At 37.8% G+C, this 23,695-nt stretch overlaps 3 protein-coding genes and 1 long non-coding RNA gene across 5 annotated transcripts in view; 2 read left to right on the forward strand and 2 right to left on the reverse strand.

The window, feature by feature from the left end:
- LOC127525571 (alcohol dehydrogenase 1-like) lies at positions 1 to 18,706 on the forward strand. Its single transcript, XM_051918215.1, has 10 exons — positions 1 to 308; positions 12,907 to 12,944; positions 13,585 to 13,686; positions 14,061 to 14,202; positions 15,243 to 15,330; positions 15,428 to 15,647; positions 17,225 to 17,485; positions 17,586 to 17,715; positions 18,116 to 18,251; positions 18,326 to 18,706. Exons 2-10 carry the CDS (start codon positions 12,927 to 12,929, stop codon positions 18,354 to 18,356), a joined length of 1,128 nt encoding a protein of 375 aa, XP_051774175.1. The 5' UTR covers positions 1 to 308; positions 12,907 to 12,926; the 3' UTR covers positions 18,357 to 18,706.
- LOC127525570 (alcohol dehydrogenase 1-like) lies at positions 1,036 to 7,769 on the forward strand. Its single transcript, XM_051918214.1, has 9 exons — positions 1,036 to 1,161; positions 2,047 to 2,148; positions 2,247 to 2,388; positions 3,366 to 3,453; positions 3,537 to 3,756; positions 6,409 to 6,669; positions 6,792 to 6,924; positions 7,023 to 7,161; positions 7,243 to 7,769. Exons 1-9 carry the CDS (start codon positions 1,144 to 1,146, stop codon positions 7,271 to 7,273), a joined length of 1,134 nt encoding a protein of 377 aa, XP_051774174.1. The 5' UTR covers positions 1,036 to 1,143; the 3' UTR covers positions 7,274 to 7,769.
- On the reverse strand, positions 7,307 to 13,565 carry LOC127525574 (uncharacterized). The gene is made up of 2 exons (XR_007933373.1): positions 13,342 to 13,565; positions 7,307 to 10,058 (listed from the first exon to the last, which is right to left on the reverse strand). It is a non-coding gene; the product is annotated as an uncharacterized LOC127525574 (long non-coding RNA).
- Positions 18,685 to 23,695, reverse strand: part of metap1 (methionyl aminopeptidase 1) — a 14,964-nt gene continuing 9,953 nt past the window's right edge. For both annotated transcript variants that reach the window (XM_051918213.1, XM_051918212.1), the window contains 4 exons: positions 22,491 to 22,622; positions 22,144 to 22,287; positions 21,960 to 22,025; positions 18,685 to 19,745 (listed from right to left, as the gene is read on the reverse strand). In XM_051918213.1, the coding sequence (XP_051774173.1) occupies positions 19,579 to 19,745; positions 21,960 to 22,025; positions 22,144 to 22,287; positions 22,491 to 22,622 (509 nt within the window). In that variant the 3' untranslated portion in view covers positions 18,685 to 19,578. The remainder of the gene's footprint in view (positions 19,746 to 21,959; positions 22,026 to 22,143; positions 22,288 to 22,490; positions 22,623 to 23,695) is intronic.

The raw sequence follows: 23,695 nt of genomic DNA on the forward strand, positions 1-23,695 counted from the left end.
GTATTTGATAGAATCCATGATACCATGTATCTGAAAAAAATGTCCAGGACCGCCAGCAGAAAAATAGGCCCACAACATTAAAGATCCAGCAGTTTATTTAACCGTGGGCATGGGTTACTTTTTATCCCAGTTTGCACCAAACCCATCTGGTGGGTTTGCTGCCAAAAACCTCTTTTTTTAGTTTCATCTGACCACAGAACAAGGTCCCTTTTGAAGTTCCAGTCTTGTCTGACAACTGAATATGCTGGAGTTTGTTTTTGGAAGAGTGAGGAGGATTTTTCTTGAAGCCCTCCCGAACAACTTGTGATGTAGGTGCTGTTTGATCTCTTTTTTTTTTTTTTTTTTTTAGGCTTTCTGACCCCAAGACTCAACTAATCTCTGCAATTCTCCAACTGTGATCCTTGGCAAGTCTTTGGCCACTCAAACTCTCCTCCTCACAGTGAATTAGGACGATTTAGGCACACGTCCTCTTCCAGGCAGATTTGTAACATCTTTAGTTGATTGGAAATTCTTAATTATTGCCCTGATAGTGGAAATGGGGATTTTCAATGCTTTAGCTATTTTCTTACAGCCACTTTTTATTTTAGAGCTCAACAATCTTAAACTATATTCTTTGGTTTTACTCATTGTGATGGATGATTAAGGGAATTTTGCCTTTGTGTTTCCTCATATTTATACTCCCGTGGAACAGGAAGTCATGGCTGGACAATGTCATGCTCCTAGTCACCCTGGTGTGCTTAGAAAAAAACATAAATATGAACGGGAATATACTATATTTTACTCATAAGAATTTCTAGGGGTGCCAATAATTGTGGCCAACATGCATTGGAGAAAAACATTTATTTCATAATGCGAGTTTCAATTGTTTTACTTCAAATAAAAGATTAGAATTGTGTTAATTTTTTTTTATGAAAGATCAAAAGGATAAACAATGTAATTTATTTTTACAGCCGCCTTTGCTAATATTTACCAAGGGTGTCTATAATTCTGGAGTTAACTGGATATGTTAGTTAATTTTAGTTTAGTAAGAGAGAGAGAGAGAAAGAGAGGGAGAGAGAAATTGCTTCATCCAGAGTATAAAAACCAGTGCCAAAGAATCTCTGTTTCTCTGCATTCATCTCAGCAATACGACTACATTGGGAAATGGCCACTGCAGGAAAGGTTCGTAACCTTGTCTTTTAGTCTCTTTTCATTTGTGCTGCAGAGCAGTTAATGCATTTTTAATATGACTTCAGTCCCTTTATACCTTTAAGCTATTAATGAGGAACAATTTATATCGCAAATACTTCAACAAATAAGATTCTATCAGATCAATTTAATGCCAAAGTTTTAATAAGACTCTCATAAGAGTGTTTTAGATGCTTTAAGTCATCCAGTATAACTAACATTGCAAAAACTGGCTAAAAAATGCAAGATCAATGCTTGTTTCAAATGCACGTTCAATGTACAACTTGTGTATATATTATTGTTATACATTATTGTAATATATATATATATATTCTACAGTATTTATATACACAGTAAGTCTTTATATATTGCATTATTATTAGCAATGCAGAAAGTCAATAGTGCATCGCAACAATAACCTCATATAATATATATATATATATATATATATATATATTATATAAGAGGTTCAGATGTCACATGTAAAACTAAGGTGACAAATGTAAGATTTTTTTTTTTTTTTTTCCTCAAATGTTTTTCAAAAAGAATTCAACTTTTTTTCTCATGGTTTTCATTGGTCATTCTGCCAGTTTTCTGTCAAGTGGAAACTAGTAAATCACGCTAAAACTACAAAAAAGTGCTCTGGCAATTTTATTGAGTTAATATTTATCTGTGATTGTGAAATCCCAGTTATTTGTGGCTCTAAAAACAGATGTTTTATGTTTCCATTGGCTTAAGCCAAACAGCTGGACAACCTCCAACAGCGGTTAGAGAGTGTAGATCATGCAAACGCTCAAGTGCAGCAGTTATATAAACATCAGTAGTCAACCATTAAATATCTATAAAACATGCTGAACCAATCTCTTCTTTGTGCCAAAGGTGATCAAATGTCGGGCTGCTGTTGCCTGGGAGCCCAGTGCTCCCCTGATGATGGAGGAAATAGAAGTCGCCCCACCTCAAGAAGGAGAAATAAGGATTAAGGTGGGAAATATTCCATGAAAGTTGTCAAATGAGTTAAATACTGTGATACTGGTAACTTATTGTGGTATTGATTAACAAGTTTTTTTCCTGTCTTGAAGGTCGCAGCTACAGGTGTGTGTCACACTGACCTTTACCACCTGTTTGAAGGGAAGGACAAGCGCGGTTTTCCCACAGTGCTGGGACACGAGGGCGCTGGTGTGGTGGAGAGTGTTGGACCTGGAGTCACTGAATTCAAACCAGGTCACTACATTTTAAACTGAAAAACTACATTTTAACAATGCTTGTCCATGTATTTATTTCTCCTTTAAAATCACCATGAAATCAAAATTGACTATGCTTATTTGTTTTTACAGAATGTTGCAGTATTTATTATCAATCATTTATCCGTGCAGTGTGCACATCTTTATTTTTTTTTAAAAAAAACATGTGCACTCATAATCTTTCATCATTAACCTCAACCTCCCCTCTCCGACCAAGTGACATCTGTTCTCTTTATAACGTGTGTCTCGGTGGAGGTTGGCACTAAATATCCTCCACAACTGACAGCAAGCGACTAACATTCGTTTATCTATCTCGTCCATACATCCATCTTCCATACGTGCTGGATGATTACTGCGGTACAGCGGGGTAGATATCGGAGTAAAGTGTTTAGGGGAACGCTCTGAGAATGTTAGAATAACGTTCTATTCCATTAAGAAAACTTTCCTGGCTAACCAAAAACAAACCTTAAAAAAGAACGCTCTGGGAACTTTAGAATAATGTTAATAGAACACTAAAAGAACGTTCTACAAAACAAAAACTAACGTTCTATTTCCATTAAGAAAACTTTCCTGCCTAACCAAAAACAAACCTTTAAAATAGAATGTTCTGGGAACGTTAGAATAACGTTCTACAAACCAAAAATGAACGTTCTATTTCCGTTAAGAAAACTTTCCTGGCTAACCAAAAAACAAACCTTAAAAAAGAACGTTCTGGGAATAACGTTCTGGGAACATTAGAATAACGTTCTACTTCCATTAAGAAAACTTTCCTGGCTAACCTAAATCAAACCTTTAAAAAAAAAAAAAAAAAAACATTTTGGGAACCAAAAACTAACGTTCTGGGAACCAAAAATTGTTAGCTGGGAAGGGAGCTGGCTGAGATGCACCCTTTATGCAAGTAAAATAAATAAATAAATAAATAAATAATTACATACATCTGTGTATTGTGGTGAACAGGTGATAAGGTCATTCCACTCTTCATCTCTCAGTGTGGAGAATGCAGATTCTGCAAGTGTCCAAAAACAAACCTGTGTGACCGCAGCTGGTGAGAAACAAACACAAAACAACTTTTCACATTATATTTCATTTCTTGCTTTTTGGAAACATACAATTTTTTTTCTCTGGCAGGACAAGTAAAAATTACGACATTATGTCTGATCCCACAACACGTTTTACTTGTCGTGGTCAGCCCATCTTGCAGTTCATGGGCACCAGTACCTTCTCTGAGTACACTGTCATGAACCAGATTGCTGTGGCAAAGATTCACGATGATGCTCCACTCGACCGTGTGTGTCTGCTCGGCTGTGGCATCGCTACTGGTTATGGAGCTGCTGTCAACACAGCTGGGGTGTGTATATATGTTGTGTGTATTCAAGAAGTATTTGGACACTTAAGCCACACTTGACTGAATGTCTTTGCTTTATATAATAAAATGTTGAATTCAAGGGTCATTCACTTTAAAGAAAGAGCAGAAGCATACTTTTTTTTTTTTTTTTTTAAATAGACAAACATTAAAAGTTAATGTCAGCCGTGCTGATAAAATATTTATTTTATACAACTAAAGTTAATAGAGTAACTTAGATTTTAAACACAAGATTAAAATATTTACAGATTTTAAGTTAATATTTCAATAAATTTAACACCATATTCAAGGTTCTCTGTTAATGGTCACATGAAATGCAGGTAAACAGATAAAATACTCACAAAAAAAACTGACAAACCCCATGTACTCGCTAACCTCAGTGTGTTACACAAGGGTGTAACTTTGGTTTGAGAAGTGGGGGGGACACAAAATGGGGGAAAATGTTTTCAATTTGAATCCCATTTCCTGCATTTACATACATTTAGGGACTATGGTGATACAAAATCCAGGAAATAATTAAGTTGATTACAATGATAAATTCTGAAAAAAAGAATAGTAGGCTACTAAACTATGTATAAGAAAAAGATGTCTTACTTTCTTTATTGTTTAATAGGGGCCGATCGCCAAGACTTGAGAGAATCATTTTATAAGTCAAAAATGTTCACCATTAATGTTTTGTGCGTGAATAAAATTTAAATAATGTGAGACTCAATTTCCACTGTTAAACAAACTTTTATTTCAAACCGCTGTACCTGTTACCTAGCAATGTTAGGCTAACACAATATCTACACCAGACGCGACTTTTTTCGCGTCGCATTGCACCATGCCGCAACAGCTAAAAGCTGTCTACACTGAACACGACAAACCGACCGTTGCAAAGCACTCTAACTACATCAGAAATAGAACGGGGTATCCGTTTACTGTCGGGAATGGGTTCTATTATCTTTTGACGCATCGTGTCGCTCGCGTCCGGTGTAGACACGGTGTAACATCAACGGGTGTAGACAGAAAATATGATTATCCTGACCTGAGCTAATTTACTGAATCAACCAACTCACATCTCCTTTCTTTCATTTCATCCATGATGACATTAAAGTCATCTATTGCTGTTTCTGGCATTTCATCGCTGACTGTGCCGCAACGGCGATCGCTGCTCATTAGAACTTTCAGTGAGCTATTTTTAGACTGTGCACGGGACGTTCCTGGACATGCGCATCGACACAGGCAGGCTCTCTGTGTCCTGCTCGGACCTACTCCTCCATGGCAATGACGGTGTGCGGTTAAAAAATCATAACAAACGAATTTGAAAGTGGGGGGGACACAAACGGGATTTTGAAAAGTGTCCCCCTTGTCCCCAGTGGAAATTATGCCCCTGGTGTTACATAATGAATCACTGTGTTCAAACAATTTGGTTAAGTGAATAATTCAATGGCTCATTCATAAATGGCTCATTTCCAAGGCTACGCCATCCAGAGGTCACATTTGTCGGACACATACTTCATCGAAGCTGTCTCATTTCACAACTGAAACCATTACATTACAAAGTAAGAAAGATATTACACTAATTACACTTTACAAGGGCAAACAGTTGCACAGTACAGTTGCTGCTCTACCAAGATTTGATGACCAGAACTAACTGTTATATAGAGGGTATGCATTGACGTCACTTTCCCGCCGGAAACACGCCCCTCAGCCGGACTGGAGTGGCAAAGCTCCTGCAACATGGCTGGATTTAAAGGATTAGTTCACTTTCAAATAAAAATTAGCCCAAGCTTTACTCACCCTCAAGCCATCCTAGGTGTATATGACTCTCTTCTTTCTGATGAAAACAATCGGAGAAATATTAATAAATATCCTGACACATCCGAGCTTTATCATGGCAGTGAATGGGGGTCACTAGTATGAGCTGAAGAAAGTGCTTCCATCCACATCCATCCATCATAAATATGTGCTCCACACGGCTCAGGGGGGTTAATAAAGGCCTTCTGAAATGAAACGATGCGTTTGTGTAAAAAAAATCCATATTTACACAAGTTATGAAGTCAAATATCGAGCTTCCACCAGACCGCCTTCCATATTCAACGTACGAAGAAAGTGTAAAACTCTTGCACTTCACAAAGCTTATGCTACGTCCTATGCCTTCCCTATTCAACTTACGGAAAAAGTGTAACTGACACGACGCCAGTTTACACTTTCTTCGTAACTTGAATATGGAAGGCAGTCTGGCGGAAGTTCGATATTTGACTTCATAACTTGTTTAAATATGTATATTTTTTACACAAACGCATCGTTTCGCTTCAGAAGGCCTTTATTGAACCGTGTGGAGCACATATTTATAATGGATGGATGCACTTTCTTCAGCCCCCATTCACTGCCATTATAAAGCTTGGATGCGTCAGGATATTTATTAATATTTCTCTGATTGTTTTCATCAGAAAGAAGAGAGTCATACACACCTAGGATGGCTTGAGGGTGAGTAAAACTTGGGCTAATTTTCATTTGAAAGTGAACTGATCCTTGAATAGGGGAAACTGCGAAAATGGGAGTTAAATTAAAGGCTGTTGGAATACTGAATGAATTCAGTTGAATACTGAGGTGAATGTTAAGGTGCATTACAATGTTTGTGTTTGTGTGAAGGTTACACCAGGCTCAGTGTGTGCAGTCTTTGGACTGGGTGCAGTAGGTCTGGCTGCAGTCATGGGTTGTAAAAATGCCGGAGCCTCTCGCATCTTCGCTGTGGATATTAATGAACAAAAGTTTGAGAAGGCAAAGGTGTTTGGAGCCACTGATTTTCTGAATCCAAAAGCGTATAATAAACCAATCTCTGAAGTACTGGCAGAAATGACCAATGGAGGAGTGGATTTCTCACTCGAGTGTGTGGGCAACACTGAAGTAATGGTAAGACCTCACTGACACGTACTCTACAGTATGTGAAAAGGTGCATTTGTTTACTTACTCATTTGAAAGCTTTCAGTACTTGCAATCTTTCTGTGTGTGAATTAATGCGTCTTTGACTTCAGAGGAGCGCGCTGGAGTCGTGTGTTAAAGGTTGGGGTGTGAGTGTTCTGGTTGGATGGACTGATGTGAAGGACTTTTCTGCACGACCAATTCAGCTCATATCTGGAAAAACTTGGAAAGGATCTCTGTTTGGTGGTAAGAAAACTGCCTGTTAATGCGTTTTTGGCTTTCAGAGAAGGAACTTGAGTACATGCCTGAGTGCATCTAGCACATTCATTTTTGTTTATGTAAAGGTTTTAAGGGCAAGGACTCTGTTCCAAAACTGGTCCGTGACTACATGTCCGGCAAAATAAAGCTTGACGAGTTTATAACACACAAAATGAGTCTGGAGCAGGTCAACGATGCCATCAACCTCATGAAGTCTGGAGAATGGTATATTTTTCACTCTTATCTTTCTGTCTGAGGTTATACTGGGAAAAACGAAAGTACTAACATTTGTTTCCTAACTTACAGCATTCGATCCATCCTGAATATATCCAAATGAGAAGCCAATCATCTTCAACCCATTATATTCTAGGCCACAGTTATATTCCTTTTAATTTTCTTCTCCCACTTTGTTACAGCTGGGTAACCAGCTTCAAGTAACAGCTTCAAGGATTCTCTTTAATAGCATATTCCAGCCCTCTGCTTTATGAAGTGAGTCACAAGTGCATGTAAACGTTGATGTTTAGCATCAAAAACTGTTAAATTCATCTGCAAGGCAAAATAGTTCTGAGAAGTTTTGCAAGAAAATGTTATCTGTGGCAAATAAAAAAAAGAGACAAGCATATAAATCATTCAAGTGGTTTTGTATAACCAATTCATGATGCTGTCAATATAGTTTATTTCTCTCCTCTGAGCCAGACTCTCCAGCATTTGTCTTGCTTACATAACCATCATGGGAAAGCTGGGAAGCACCAAAAAATTTGCAGCTGGAGCTTGAAGTTATAACCTGCCAAACTGATCCAAACACTGATAAACACAATAAATACTTTACAGAATGTCTTTCTCAGATGATTTCTTCAGATATGTCTAGGGTGGTCAATTCAGTCTCAACTTGTAGAAACCATTTTTCCAGACTCTTCTACAAAAAGACAAACTGATGGAAATTGTTTGCTCAGACCTTATGCACACATGCACAATGCCAGTTTATCATACTGAAACTAATTCTGAAAGGTTTAGATGAAACTAAAGGTATGAATCTTGTTATTCAGTTCTGTCTGGCTAAAAGTTAAATGATGTGAAAAGCCGCAGCAATAATTCAATAGTAATACATATGAACTGCTTGGATGACATTAGAATCAAACATGCCGCACAAGTCTTGAAAAGTGAAGCCAAAGTGTCTCGATCGCCCCCAGGTGGTTGGTCCCAGTGTAGGTCATAAACCCCGCCGTCTCCATGTAATGTAATGGGACGTGAGACAAACTAAACAATTAAATTACACTTCAAATATTTTTTTCCCCAAAGATGTAAGCTGATGTAAGTTCAAGTGTTTGTTTGTTTTTTTTAATAAGTTTGGTTTTAGTTAGTTAGTTGATGCTATAAAAACGGGGGTGTGATGTCATGATTGACAGCTGTGATTGACAGCTTCTCTGAGTGAAGTAGTCACTGAGGCACCAACTGACTTTTTTGGGGATTTTCGGGAGGAGATTGGAGCTTTATCTTTAACTTCTACATTTCCATAACTGTTTATTTCACACCAATATAATGAGTTGTTCTGCAGTAAACTGTACTAAACTATTCTGCGGGAGTGTGGGTGAGGCCTTGATAGTGCACGACTCCACTTCATGCTTACTACTGCGCAGACTCAGGTCCCAAATCAGCACAAGATGTCAGCGCCATATTGGGACAATGGCGGTGTCATGACAAATCGGGTCCTCCCTCGAAATCAGGTATCCTCAAACTGTCAGTTAATGATTATCCTATGTATATACGAATGATATAAATTTAAAATACGCATAGCTTACTATATAATGCGTACGAAAACACATTAATGCATAATAAAACCAACTGAATGTAATTTCTTACATCTGAATTAACTGTTAATTAATAAATAGCCTAATAATAATGGTAGCCTATTAAGTGAATAATTAAACATAATAATTTTTTTAATATATATATAACTTAAATATTTGGACATTTAACACATAATTATATTAAAGATGATTGAAAATATATGTAGGGTAAGTGCAAATGTGTGTACTCAGAGTACTTATTAAAAAGCAATATGAACCAATGGGATTGCTGGGAGTCCTAAAAGAGACCCGATTTCAGGGGGGGACCCAATTTGTCACTACAGCGGCTTCACTTTTCTACAGTGGAAGAAAGTGGAGTTGCGTCGCCCATATTTTTTTTTACAGTCTATGCGCTGAATTTTATCTCACATTTTATGACCCATTTCAATTTCTTTGAGACGATTGCAGGAGATTCAGCCTTCATTTTAAATCGTTAAAATAGGCTAAAGTAAAAGAGAAAACGTACTTTAATTCAGCTTGCAAACTGAAACACTGAAATGAACTGCATCAAACCATCAAGTCTGTAACTGCTTTTCAGGCTTTTACATTGCTCTTTAAGCGGCAATTATAAGAAAATAATTAAACCATTTGTACTCAACCTAATGTTTCCTCTAGGTGTTCACAGACACATTCTCACTCAAAGATCAATTTAATTGGACCTTATGAATGCTGGAAGAAGTTCATGAAAAACATTTGTACAATGTTCAATAACGTTACAAGGCACTCTTTCAGCTTTGAAGAGTTTTCATATACAAGTCATGACATGATAAGATTTAGAGAGTTTGTACCAAACAAACACAGTGTTGCGCCAGGCATACAAACACACCGAAGTAGACTAAGACAGCAAACCTCATACAGTTTGATACTTTAAAAACAGTAAGGTGATTAATTTGTGGTCCCTCTGAGCAAATGCAACCATTTTCACATATTCATGGACATGAATGAGTATGTCATGCCAAAAATCCACAAGAACTGTATCAAAGACACTTGCTTTGGTATTGCCACACCTCACAGTCCTCATGTCACCCCTTTTTCACCACATAATTTCTAGATTAATAAAACATGGACAGTGCCAGTTTTGTGAGTGTTTGCAATCTCTGCAGGTCTGATTACATCACATTGTGCAATGCTTGTATCATTCAGAATGTGTCTTTATGAAAGGATTTTACTCACAGTTTGTGAATGCCGTGACCACAGTAGCTCCGTACCACAGAGAAAACATTAGTCTGCGCATGTTTCTGGATGATGTTCCCCAACTCACGATACCAGGCTTCACTAGACACAAGACAGCAGCAAACCACCTCAGATCACAACACAGATATCCCACTGTGCAAGTGTGCCCTCTAAAGGTCATTAGTGTATATCACATCAGACAAATACTGTAGTGTACACCAGAGAGGCCTTCAACCCTGCAGCTGGGGACTCGGGGTGTAACTCAATCAGCTCCCTAGCTTCCTAGGTTGTGAATCAGTATACTGGAAAGGACAATATGGATGCTGGCTCACTACATATTGGGACACTGATGACTCTATTTCTATTTGACTCTATGACTCTATATTATATGCAATGTCCTCATTGTACAACATCACAACTGGTATTAATGAACAACAGCAGAACTGATACCTTTCTGACATTATTTTTTAATGTCATTCAAAGTACATTATGATACTTTGCTTGTTACATATACGTGCAACATTTCAGCTGTAATAAAATGATAAATGTTAGCTAGATTATGTTCATTACCTGTTTAGCAATGTATGTTTACGCTGGAGTATAATTAAAGAATGGTTTGTATTTTATTTTGCGATTGAGATTGAAGATTTTGGCCTGACTAATGAACTAGGGAGCTGACTGAGATGCACCCCCACTTTCCTGCAGAGTTCAGCTGCAACCATAATCAAACAAACCTGAGCCAGCTAATTAAAGGGATAGTTCACCCCAAAATGAAAATTCTGTCATTAATTACTCACCCTCATGTTGTTCCAAACCCGTAATACTTTCGTTCATCTTCGGAACACAAATGAAGCTCTTTTTGATGAAATCTGAGAGCTTTCTGTCCCTCCATAGACTATACACAACTGACACTTTGATGCTTCAAAAAGTTCATAAAGAGATCGTAAAAACAATCCTTATGAATTGAGCAGTTTAGTCCAAATTTTCTGAAGAGACTCGATCGCTTTATATGATGAACAGATTGAATTTAGGCCTTTATTCTGGCTCAGTGCCAGACAAAGTGCAAAAGCATGTTTGAATTTAGCAGTGAATGTTCTAAATACACCGGTGATCGTACGAATCGAATGGTTAAAATCGACGCGTTTCGCTGGGTGGAGTTAAATTGAATCTGAGGTGGCACAGATTGGGGGCCCCCCTCGGTTGAAATCGTGTTCAGGATAGATCGCTTTCTCACTTAAATTGCATTCTGGGGGTGGAGGAGTGGGTCCTTCAGATCATTGCAGAAGGCTTCAGAACCCCCCAAGCATTTCCTGCCAGTACTGAGACTCGAAACCACAACTTTCGGGTTACAAGTCTGACTCTCTAACCATTAGGCCCTTACATGTCTTGGAAAATAAAAAAAAATTAAAAAATAGTAATCCTTCTGTGTTAAAGGTGCAATGTGTAAAATGTGTGAGGATCTATTGACAGAAATGCAATATAATACACATAACTATGTTTTCAGTGGTACATAAAGACCTTACATAATGAACCGTTATGTTTTATTAACCTTAGAATGAGCCATTTCTATCTACATACGCCGCGGGTCCCCCCTCCATGTCAATTCGCCATTATGCGCCGGCATGTTTCTACAGCAGCCCTAAACGGACAAACACTCCACAGAGTGCGTTTCATCACTATGTTGTTCTTCTTCTAAATCGCTCATGTTTTTAGAGGCAGCTTGCATCGTCACTACGTTAAATATACGCACGGAGAAGAAGTAGTAGTAGTAGCCTGGTTTATTAGAAGCAAAGACCGTTCTTTGTTAGAAGTAAGAAAAAACCTTCACACAGGCTACTCTCTGCTCTCTCAGAAGACGACATGTCGGCCAGACGGCCACCATAGCTTCTCCGAAAGGGAGGGGTGCGAGGGGTGTACACCGTTAGTTGCAATTCACAACCTCACCGCTAGATGCCGCTAAAATTTACACACTGCACCTTTAAACCTTGAAGAAAAGAGCCTTTTAAAAGTTGATTTAGTCTCGCGTAGCCAGACCTTCAGAAGGTCTGGATTCTTTCGCAGCTTTCATTGGCTAAGGACCGCTCAAGAGGACGTTTGACTGACATGTAAAGCAACCAATCAGAGTTCGTTTGTTCCACATCATGTTTAGGGGCGTGAAAATGAAAGTCGATGTCCCTACAATAACAGACCGGCGTGCATCTATAAATTATTCATTCAAGAACGTTGTGCAAGTTTACTGCAACAATGGAGCCGCGAACTTCACATACTTTTGAAAATCCAGCGTTTAGTTAGTCCTGGTAAGCGCTCGTTGTCACAGTTGTAAACATGACCGCGTTCTTCTACAAGGGGGTTTGGCGTCACGGCATTTGTTTCCAAGTGGACCATTAAAGAACGCAACACACACGTCTCCCGGACATCCTGTAGATTTCAACCAACCAGATGACAACTTCGATACTGCTGAAGTGTTTCCAGTTAAGTGTACCATATGCATCAGACGGTTCCGTGGGCGTGACGTCTGAGGCGGAGACTAATTTTACTCTAATTAGGGCCCGAGCACCGATTGGACTCTATTGGAATTGCTCCGTTTATCTACTCTTGTTATTGAATGACCTTTTTAAACAAGATTAAGCTGCTCATTATGTGACTGTGAATATCTCTTATGAATAATTACCTGTCAAAATTTACTGACCATCTTACAAAAAAAAAAAAAAAAATCTTGAAAGAAGGACCAACTCTCATAAGATCAAATTCACACAATAGAGTAACAGTCTGAAGTTAAACATCTCAGGGAATGTCAATATATCATTACTATACTCATAACTTAAGTTACCATTTTAAATCATTATAAAGGTGAGAAAGAGAGAGAGAGACAGGGCTGCTTCATCCATATAAATCCAGAGTATAAAAATCAATGCCAAAGAATCTTTGTATCTCTCTGGATTCATCTCAGCAATACGACTACATTGGGAAATGGCCACTGCAGGAAAGGTTCGTAAACTTGTCTTTTGGTGTCTTTTCATTTGTGCTGCAGAGCAGTTAATGCTTTTTTAATATGACTTTAGTCCCTTTATATCTTTAAGCTCATTTCCATTGACCTATTGATTGCATAGGAAAAATGTTAAGTTTAATTCACATTCTATCTGATCAATTTAATGCAATAATAATAACACTCATAAGACAGTTACAGCTGCTTTGAGCTATCTAATATAACTACAATAAGCAAAAACTTGAAAAAAGCGAGACTTGTTATTATTGCAATGACTTGCTTCACTGCTTTAACTATAATGCAATATGAAGACAAAAAGTGGTTTAAATGCCACATGTAAAAGTGTGAGATGTCAACAGTACTACATAATTATTATTCTAATTCTCTTAAAATACTTACGTAGTTTTTTGAAATTCTCAAAGTTTTCAATCAAATGGATAATATTCATTGTTCTTGCAGTGCCTTTGAGTTAATATTAATCATTAGTGATAGTGAAATCACAGATAGTTGTTTTAATGCTTCCATTGGCTGGACAACCTCCAGCTACAGTCAAAGAGCACAGATCATGCACCCAACAAGTTATATAAAGTTAACCATTAAAAACATAAAATATGATGAACCAATCTCTTATTTGTGCCAAAGGTGATCAAATGTAGGGCTGCCATTGCCTGGGAGCCCAATGCTCCTCTGGTAATAGAGGAAATAGAAGTCGCCCCACCTCAGGAAGGAGAAATACGCATCAAGGTGTGAAATATTCTATGAAAAATGTCACAAATCCAAGCAACTAATTTGACAATCAGTTGTTAAAAGGATAGTTCACCCAAAAATGAAAGTCACTGTTTACTCACCCTCAAGTTGTTCTAAACCTGTATGAATTCGAACAGTTGATGGGGCCCATTTTTTTCCATACTATTGAAGTCAATGGGGCCCGTCAACTGACAATTTATAAAATATCTTCCTTTGTGTTCAGCAGAAGAAAGAAATTCATACAGGTTTGGAACAAATTGAGGGTGAGTAAACAATGACAGAATTTTTTATTTTTGGGTGAACTATCCTTTTAAAACATGCAATCCTGTTAATTTGTGTCAATAAACAAGGATTTTCCCTGTCACGTATAGATTGTAGCTTCAAGTCTGTGTCACACCGAGCTTTTCCACCTGTTTGAGGCAAAGAACAAGCAGGGTTTTCCCACTATCTTGGGACATGAGGGCGCTGGTGTGGTGGAGAGTGTTGGACCTGGAGTCACTGATTTCAAACCAGGTCACTACCAAAATGTCTTTTCTAGGCATAGTTCATTTTTTTTTTCGTTTTTTATTTTTAATACATTTGCAAAGATTTCAAACAAACTTCTATCATGTTGTCATTATGGGGTATTGTTTGTAGAATTTTGAGGAAAAAAATAAATTTAATCCCTTTTGGAACGAGGCTGTAACATAACAAAATGTGGAAAAAGTGAAGCGCTGTGAATGCACTGTACTTTGTACTCAAATTGTTAATGTTGTACTCAAATTGTAATGTTAATGTTTAGTGTGTATTAACATTACCTGTAGTCTTTTGCTTTTGACTATGGGTGAATCTCCAGTTGTCATTGATGATTGTCATTAGGACTTTTCTGGATTAATCTGCCATAAATTTAATTATTCCAGCTGCTGTGAGAAAAGGCTTTAAATGATCCGCCATCCTCACATGCGATATAGCCTACTAGCTGGGACTCGTTCTTTATGTAAACACGTGACGTAATGACGCAAAGACGAACGGCTGCATGATCGAATTTCCCGTGGAAACTCACCAGTACCGCTCTTATTAGAAAACATTATTACAAGTTTACCGTTGTGAATCGGGCTAAGGTAAGGAGATAGTTTTAACACTGGCTGGTTATGTACCCACTCCAAAATTGATTTTGGATCATTTTTAACCAAAAAAAGTTACAGACTGCAGCTTTAAACTTAAAACTTAAACTAAAATTAGAAATGACTGACTGAAATAAGTTTAAGTGCTAAAATTACTAACACTAAAACTGAAATAAATGTAACGAAATGACAAACACATAAAATTACTAAAACTTAAAATTAAAAAATAAAAATATAAATACAATTATATAATAGTATATAAATAACACTGACTTTGCATATCTTTTGTGTTCCACTAAAGAAATAAATGTCATACTGGTTTGGAACAACATGAGTGTGAATAAATGATGACAGAATTTTTTAATCCTTTAATTCCATTCAACTGTGAGTGTAAATTTGTTGTGGAGAACTAATAATACTAATAATACATCTGTGTATTGTGGTGAACAGGTGATAAGGTCATTCCATGCACGATCACTCAGTGTGGAGAATGCAGATTCTGCAAGAGTCCAAAAACAAACCAGTGTGACCGCAACTGGTGACAAACAAACAACAGAACTTTTCACATATTAAATCCTTCTGGTTTTTTTTTTTTTTTTGAAAGCTTACAGTTTGTTTGTTTGTTTTTTTGGCAGGATAAATAAATATGTTGATTTTATGTCTGATCCCACAACACATTTTACTTGTCGTGGTCAGCCCATCTTGCAGTTCATGGGCACCAGTACCTTCTCTGAGTACATCGTCATGAACCAGATTGCTGTGGCAAAGATTCACGATGATGCTCCACTCGACCGTGTGTGTCTGCTCGGCTGCGGCGTCTCTACTGGCTACGGAGCTGCTGTCAACACAGCTGGGGTGAGTATAGAGACTCAAGAAGCATTTGGACGCTTTCCATTTTTTGATCTGTCAAAGAAAACAATTCCAAACAAAGCCAAAGCAGAATCAACCATCGTACGCCTCTGAGAAACACACATTGTGTGTTCATTAAATGAATGAATCAGTGTTTTTGAGTGATTTAGATCTGTGGATGGTCCATGTCTCATCCTCACATCCTTATATGATTACTTTCCTACTACATAGTAGTAGGAAAGTACTACTAGAACCGCCCCTGCCACGGCGCCGCCATTTTATTTTCGCAAGCTACAACGGTGTACCAGTTCTAACGCCATGGCAAAAGTTCGAGCAAAGCATGCTAACTGTTCTGTCATTGGCTGCACAGAATACTATTTAGAGTCTCATTAGCTTGGATAGCCTGCAAGTTGACCCTCAATTGCTAAAAAAGGAGCGATTCTGTCCGAGCAATATTTTGAAACCAATATTAGACCATTCACAACATTTGATAGCAATCATAAACGTTAGCCTTGGTGCGTATGGCTCTGTTCGGCAAACAGGTACACTATGTATAGTAGACGTCCATACAGGTTTTGCACAAAAGATACACATGCTAGTAGAGGAGTCGAATCAACTCCACAGCAACTACATAAATTTATCCACTAACCATTCAGAAACGTCCAGTTTCATTCTGAAAGTTGTAACTTCTTCCTGAGTCTCTCCATCAGTGTCTGACTCCGGTTTGAACAATGTAAGGCTGAACACCGTTACTGACAATCCTCATTTTGGCTGCGTGAGATTCTCCAGCTTTGTTGTTGTTGAGCAACCGAAGCATGAGCTGTTAAAGCTCCGCCCTCTTTTTTTTTGGAAGGGGGGCGGGCTGCAGCTTATTTGCATTTAAAGGGACACACACAAAAATGGCGTGTTTTTGCTCACACCCAAATAGGGGCAAATTTGACAAACTATAATAAATTATCTGTGGGGTACTTTGAGTTGAAACTTAACAGACACATTCTGTGGACACCAGAGACTTATATTACATCTTGTGAAAAGGGGCATAATAGGTCCCCTTTGATTCCCTCGAGGTTTGAGATTTAGCTGCTCCATGTCAACCTTTCGTGACAACTAACCTATGTCACTTCCACACCATACACGTGTCAATGTAGCCGGAACAACTTTTCTCTATTTAGGGATTTGACGCGACACACACACAGGTCTAAACCATAACGTCAGGTCTAAAATATAAACGCTTATAACAGGCTTTTACCATAGTGAATCCATCCATTTCTTTTGGTCTATTAAATGGAAGTCAGTGGTAACTGACAAAACTGGTATGACATGAGGGTGAGTAAATGATGACATATATTGGCACTGCATGCTAATTGTTAGCTAGCATAGTTTTTTTCCCTCATGTGTTTCCACTAGAATTTAAGAATTTAAAGAAATTACATTACAAAAAACTCACAAATGCCACTTGGTTTATCTTATCCAACGAAATTAATGCATTTTTAAATCTGACTAGTTTAGTAATTTTGTGTGTGTGTTGCTTGTATACCGAGGTGAATGTTAAGGTGCATTACAATGTTTGTGTTTGTGTGAAGGTTACACCAGGCTCAGTGTGTGCAGTCTTTGGACTGGGTGCAGTAGGTCTGGCTGCAGTCATGGGTTGTAAAAATGCCGGAGCCTCTCGCATCTTCGCCGTGGATATTAATGAACAAAAGTTTGAGAAGGCAAAGGTGTTTGGAGCCACTGATTTTCTGAATCCAAAAGCGTATAATAAACCAATCTCTGAAGTACTGGCAGAAATGACCAATGGAGGAGTGGATTTCTCACTCGAGTGTGTGGGCAACACTGAAGTAATGGTAAGACCTCACCGACAAGGTGCATTTAATTACTACTCATTTAAAAGCTTTCATTAATTGCAATCTTTCTGTGTGTGAATTAATGCGTCTTTGACCTCAGAGGAGCGCACTGGAGTCGTGTGTTAAAGGTTGGGGTGTGAGTGTTCTGGTTGGCTATACTGATACAGATTTTTCTACGCGACCAATTCAGCTCATGTATGGGAAAACCTGGAAGGGAACTATATTCGGAGGTAAACCAACCATCAGTTAAAGGGTTTTTCACCCAAAAATGAAATTTCTCTCATTAATTACTCACCCTCATGTCGTTCCAAATGTGTAAGACCTTTGTTCATCTTCGGAATACAAATTAAGATATTTTTGATGAAATCCGAGAGGTTTTATCTCCCATAGAAAGCAACAAAATTACCACATTCAAGGTCCAGAGAAGTAGTAAAGACATCGTTAAAATAGTCAACGTGACTACAGTGGTTCAACCTGAAGATGAACGAAAGTCTTACAGGTGTGGAACGAGATGAGGGTGAGTAATTAATGACAGAAATTTCATTTTTGGGTGAACTAACCCTTTAAGGCTGTCTATGGCTTTCAGAGTAGATGACTGTGCATGTATTAATTTCTGTTTATGTGAAAAAGGTTATAAGGTCAAGGACATTCCAAAACTGGCTCAAGACTACATGACCGGCAAAATAAAGCTTGACGAGTTTATAACACACAAAATGAATCTGGAGGAGGTCAATGATGCCATTAACCTCATGAAGACTGGAGAATGGTATATTTCTTACCTTTTTCTGCATTTCAAGTTAACGCTGTCAGAAAGTTCTAACATTTTTTCCTATCTTACAGCATTCGATGCATTCTGAATATATCCAAATGAGAAGCAAATTATCTTCACTCAACTTCTACGCCCAGTTTGAAACAGATGGGAATAGACTTCTCAGACTTACAGCAGACACAATCAATACTAGTTTAATGTACTGTAACTATTTCTAAAAGGTAAAATGATGGATTGAATCTGGTACTCCAGTTCTGCATGGCAAGAAATTTAATTGTTTCACCAAAAGCAACAACAATTCAATACAGAGGAACTTCTTGGATGATCTTTTCACCTGCTTTCATAAATCATTGTTAAAATTGCATTCCATTGTGATGATTGCTAGAAGTTTGGCATTTGTTGTACATTAAAAAAAACTAACAAGTCCAAATAAAGGAGAAAATATACTTTAATTCAGCTTGAATACTGAAACACTGAAACTGATTCCATGAGATGCATCAAACTGACAGAGGCCTGCAACTGCTTTTCAGACTTTTGCTCTTTAAGTGGCATTAAACAACCAAAGACAAACAAAAATCATCTCGTCATTGACTAAGGATGACTGCAGTGAGAGGACATTCAGAAAGGCCATCCTCTCCCTATCACAGAACATAATTACACCATTGTACTTAACCTAATGTTTCCTCTAGGTGTTCACAGACACATTCTCACTCAAAATGGATCGATTTAATTGAACCTTATGAACGCTGGTAGAAGTTCATGAAAAACATTTGTACAATGTTCAATAACATTACGAGGCACTCTTTCAGCTGTAAAGAGTTGTCATATCAGTCATGATTTGATAAGGTTTGGAGAGACTCCACAGGGTTTTATCACATACACTCGTTGCATCTCAAACCTCAACAATGGCTTACAAAACAGACCCGGTACACTGCAACGAGCCAAGGCATACAAAACACACTGAAGCAGACTGAGACAGCAAACCTCACACAGCCGACGCGCTCTCATAAAACACACAGGTGCGTACACGCAAAACCAATCACACGGATACCTCTGCCTTGTAGACAGAGCGTGGTGGCACTGAAACCAAGTTAAAGGCCAGTGCCTTTGAATTTTCTCAGATCCAAGCTGATTAAATGTGACTGTCAGGTGACACATTCAGAAGTTATAAAATCTCCATCTCCTGCCCAAATCCACTGACACGGCCACATGGCCAATCATCTCCTGCCCAACAGAGAACCACAATGTGATTGGCTGATCGGTGATATGGGGCGGAGCCGCTGTATCCTTCACTGCAGAACAGGGCTGATATAACCCCACCATCCTACATTTGGGACAGGAAGTGAGCACGGCCATTATCCTCGAGGCGACGTGTGAGGATCTCACAGCCGGTGTCTGTCACAAGGAGCGTGTGCTCGAACTGGGCCGAGCGTTTGCCGTCACGAGTGACTGCTGTCCAACCATCTGGCCACGTCTCATCTTGCCATCCACCTGCACAGAGCAAAGACTATTTAATAATTCATCGATTACAACATTTATTCACATTTAGTCTAGGGCTGCACGATTAATCGTATTTTAATCGCGATAACAATATCTGCTTCTCTCGATTGATTACAAATAATCATCACGATATTGGCCGGCTTGTTATTTATTCTGAAAACGTGTCTTTCCTTTGGGATTTGCATTGGTAACACACCTCCACTAGCAGTCATGCTTGTGGTTCCCAGATGCAGAGCTTAAATCCCCCAAATAGAGCTTTTTCCTTAAGATATACTGTCTTCCCAGTGTTTTACTTAATCTGTGCAATCTGGCAACTCTGTGCACACGCTCCCTCTAAATGTGGAAGCAGCGCTGATGATCTGAAAACAAACATGTGCGCTGTAGTTTAGCGATCTCCACTGCGAAATTCTGCTTCAATGAAAGTGTCATACAGCCAGTCTTTGTTTCTTCACAAGCCACTTGTACTATTTGTACCTTTAGCGATTAATTTCAACAAATGCAACACGGATCTCCACCTTACTGTTTGCAGAATAAATGCACTTTTGCAACTTATGTGACAATTCAATTGGAGAAATGAACAATCTGGAATTACTGGAAATAATATTAGGAGTTTGACCATTTTATCTTTTGAAGTTCCTAAAGGTTTTACCAGTTCATAATGTAAATCAGTTAAAAAAAAAATGATATAGCCACTGGGACGTTCTAAAACGCTTAACATGAAAACGCTTAACATGAAAAAGCTTAACGTGGCTTAATTTACTAAGACAGTGTTACTAACAAACCAAGCTTAGTAAACACCATACTGATTAAAGCATACTATGAAGAGAAAAGCAGATGAGCCCATAATATGAACACAACATTTTCCTCCCATAAAGAAAACGCTTAACGTGGCTTAATGTACTAAGACAGTGACATTAAAAGACCAAACTTCGTAAACACTAATAAAGCATACTATACAGAAACATTGGTTTGTGCAGAATTTGATCTTTTAATATCACTTAGTAGGCTACATTAAGCGATGGTAAGCTTTTTCTTTATAACGGTTTTCTATGGGAGGAAAACAATGTGTAATTTAACGCATTGCGTTCATATTCTGGGCTCAACTGCTTTGCTGTACATATTATGGTTTATTAGTATGATGTTTATGGAGTTCGGTCTTTTAATATCACTGTCTTAGTACATTAAGCCACGTTAAGCGTTTTCTATGGGAGGAAAACGCTTAACGTGAAATTAAACACGTTGCGTTCAAATTCTGGGCTCAACTGCTTTTCTGTACATAGGCTAGTATGGTTTATTAGTATTTTTACTGAGTTTGGTCTGTTAATATCACTGTCCTAGTACATTAAGCATTTTAGAATGTCCCTAGCCAGGGACAGTTTTTTTTTTTTATATATATATATATCAAAGAGCATCGTTCTTTGAAGTGTAGGTTGGTAAAGAACATGCAAAATGGCCATTATTACCCTTTTTGATAGAATTATCGTGATTATAATTTTTAGCAAAATAATCGTGTTTATTGTGCAGCCCTAATTTAGTCTCATTATTTTTATAGTTAATATTATGTTGAAGAAAAGAAAACTTGTTCGGTCGTCGGGTTCAGCAATTTGCTTTCATGATACACAAGAATATTATACGTATGCAAAATGAAAGAGTTATGTTATAATCTACCATATAATCTACCAAGTCCCTTGTGCTCACCAAGGCTGCATTTATTTGAACAAAATGCATTAAAACAGTAATATTGTGAAATATTTTAATTTAAAATAACTATTTTAATATATTTTATAATGTAATTCATTCCGGTGATGACAAAGCTGAATTTTCAGCAACCACTGTGTCACATGATCCTTCAGAAATCATTCTAATATGCTGATTTGGTGCTCAAGAAACATTATTATTATCAATGTTGAAAATAGTTGTGCTGCTTATTATTTTTGTTTTTTTCAGGTTTTTGTGAGGAGCTCAAAAGAACAGCATTTAAAATGGAAATCTTTTATAACATAAGTCATTTTTGATCAATTTAATGCATCTTTGCTAAATAAAAATATTAATGTGTTACAAAAAAACCTTACTGACCACAAAACTTTTGAACAATAGTGTAAATTAGCCAACCAAATTAAAGAAAAGAACAATGTTCAGCATATTTCATTAATTGCACGTTTTAACAGCCTTACTTTTAAAAATTTTTTATTTATTTTTTTTTACCTTCGCAGATCATGGGCTCAATAGTAAACACATGTCCAGGCTTCATCACTCCAACTGCTTTATTCTCTGTAGAAATACATAGAAGCTTTGTGAGTGTTCGTAATTGTAATGCAGGTTTGATTACATCACAGGGTGCAACGCTTGTATCATTCAGACTGCGTCAACTTGACGAGATGTTACTCACTGGCATAGTGCGGTACGTTTGGTGCCGTGTGGAACAGTTTGTGAATGCCGTGACCACAGTAGCTCCGTACCACAGAGAAACCATTTGCCTGCGCATGTTTCTGGATGATGTTCCCCAGCTCACGATACCGGATACCAGGCTTTACTAGACACAAGACAGCAACAAACCACCTCAGATCACAACACAGACATCCCGCAGTGCAAGTGTGCCCTCTAAAGGTCATTAGTGTATATCACATCAGACAAACATCCTGTACACAACATCACCTAGTCCGAATACAATATCAAATTCACAAAACATGTGGTCTGAATTGCTTAGTGCTTGTTTGCATGTAGTTTCATCCTTACCAGAGTCGATGGCTTGCATAAGACATTCATAAGTGGTCTGAACCAATTTCTTGGCTCCCTCATCTACTTCACCCACAAAAAAGGTTTCATTCAGATCTCCATGGTAACCATTGTGGTAAACCGTTATATCGACTGTAGGGAAAAAAATAATATATGATTGGCCGAGTGAGCATGTAACATGAAGTGCAATTCAACTTAAGTCTGAATATTTTTCCGCATGAACTCTGTAGAAAAATACACAAACTGACACAAAATTATTTGATTACGCATTCAGCTACGACTATGATTGTAGTGCTCAAATTGATAGAGGAATCCATTTTCCACATTTTCATCATCTGTGCAAAAAAAAAAAAAAAAAAGCCAAAAAGAGGCTGCAGATTCTGACAGGATATTGCCTTCAGTATAAGGTCTGTTTAGTGTAAAATTGCCATTGAATGTAAACAGAAGCAGTTCTCAGAACTGTAGCGTGTTATATTTATATTAAGGTGTTCAAAAACAAAGCATGCAGCCTGCAAAAAAGAAGTTAGTGGTTATTAGGCTTGCTGCGATAGTCGGTGTTGGCGGTATTACCGGTGTTGAGCCGCACTTGCCCACTGCTGAACCACCCCCCACTGTCGTTTAGATTTTTTATAGTAATAAAAATCATTTAGTTCAGTTAGAAAACAGACACTACAATTAAAAACTTAAGGCATCTGCTCAATGCAGCGTGAACCGAACGAGAGTCGCAGCACAGATCAGCAGCAGGAGACAGATTTCATTTATTACGAGAGTGAGGAGCTGACTGACAAGACAATGTCGGATAATTTGGTCTCAAACTAAAGCGAAATGTAAAAGCGCCTATTTGGCAATATTTTGGATTCAAACCCAGTGCTAATAGGGAACCTGCAAAGGATTAGTTGTGTTTTTCATTAATAATAATAATAATAATAATAATAATAATAATGAACCCACCATTCAAGCAATGCCGCCCCCAAATTGGCACTAATTCAAACTTAAAGTACTTAAAGGGACTTAAAGTAAGCAGTAGGAAAAAAACATCAGTCTGGACACTGCCAATGCATTCACAGAAAGGTGAAAATGTGGAGGAAAGAAAAAAAAAAAAAAAAAAAAAGTCACACAGATCTCTAATGCCTAGTAAATGTGTAGCTGACATCTGGACTAACTGAAATATAATTTAAAAAACAGCATTCTTGAAGGCAAAAATA

This window comes from Ctenopharyngodon idella, chromosome 13 (assembly GCF_019924925.1).
Source record: "Ctenopharyngodon idella isolate HZGC_01 chromosome 13, HZGC01, whole genome shotgun sequence".
In the NCBI taxonomy this organism is placed as follows: Eukaryota; Metazoa; Chordata; class Actinopteri; order Cypriniformes; family Xenocyprididae; genus Ctenopharyngodon; species Ctenopharyngodon idella.

Excerpts from the sequence above, each read along its gene's own strand:
- LOC127525570 (XM_051918214.1), top strand. Across the intron at positions 2,389-3,365 it reads AGTCACTGAATTCAAACCAG|GTGATAAGGTCATTCCACTC; the intron begins GTCACTACATTT and ends TGTGGTGAACAG. Across the intron at positions 7,162-7,242 it reads CTCATGAAGTCTGGAGAATG|CATTCGATCCATCCTGAATA; the intron begins GTATATTTTTCA and ends CCTAACTTACAG.
- LOC127525571 (XM_051918215.1), top strand. Across the intron at positions 15,331-15,427 it reads AACCAGTGTGACCGCAACTG|GATAAATAAATATGTTGATT; the intron begins GTGACAAACAAA and ends TTTTTTTGGCAG. Across the intron at positions 17,716-18,115 it reads GAAGGGAACTATATTCGGAG|GTTATAAGGTCAAGGACATT; the intron begins GTAAACCAACCA and ends TATGTGAAAAAG.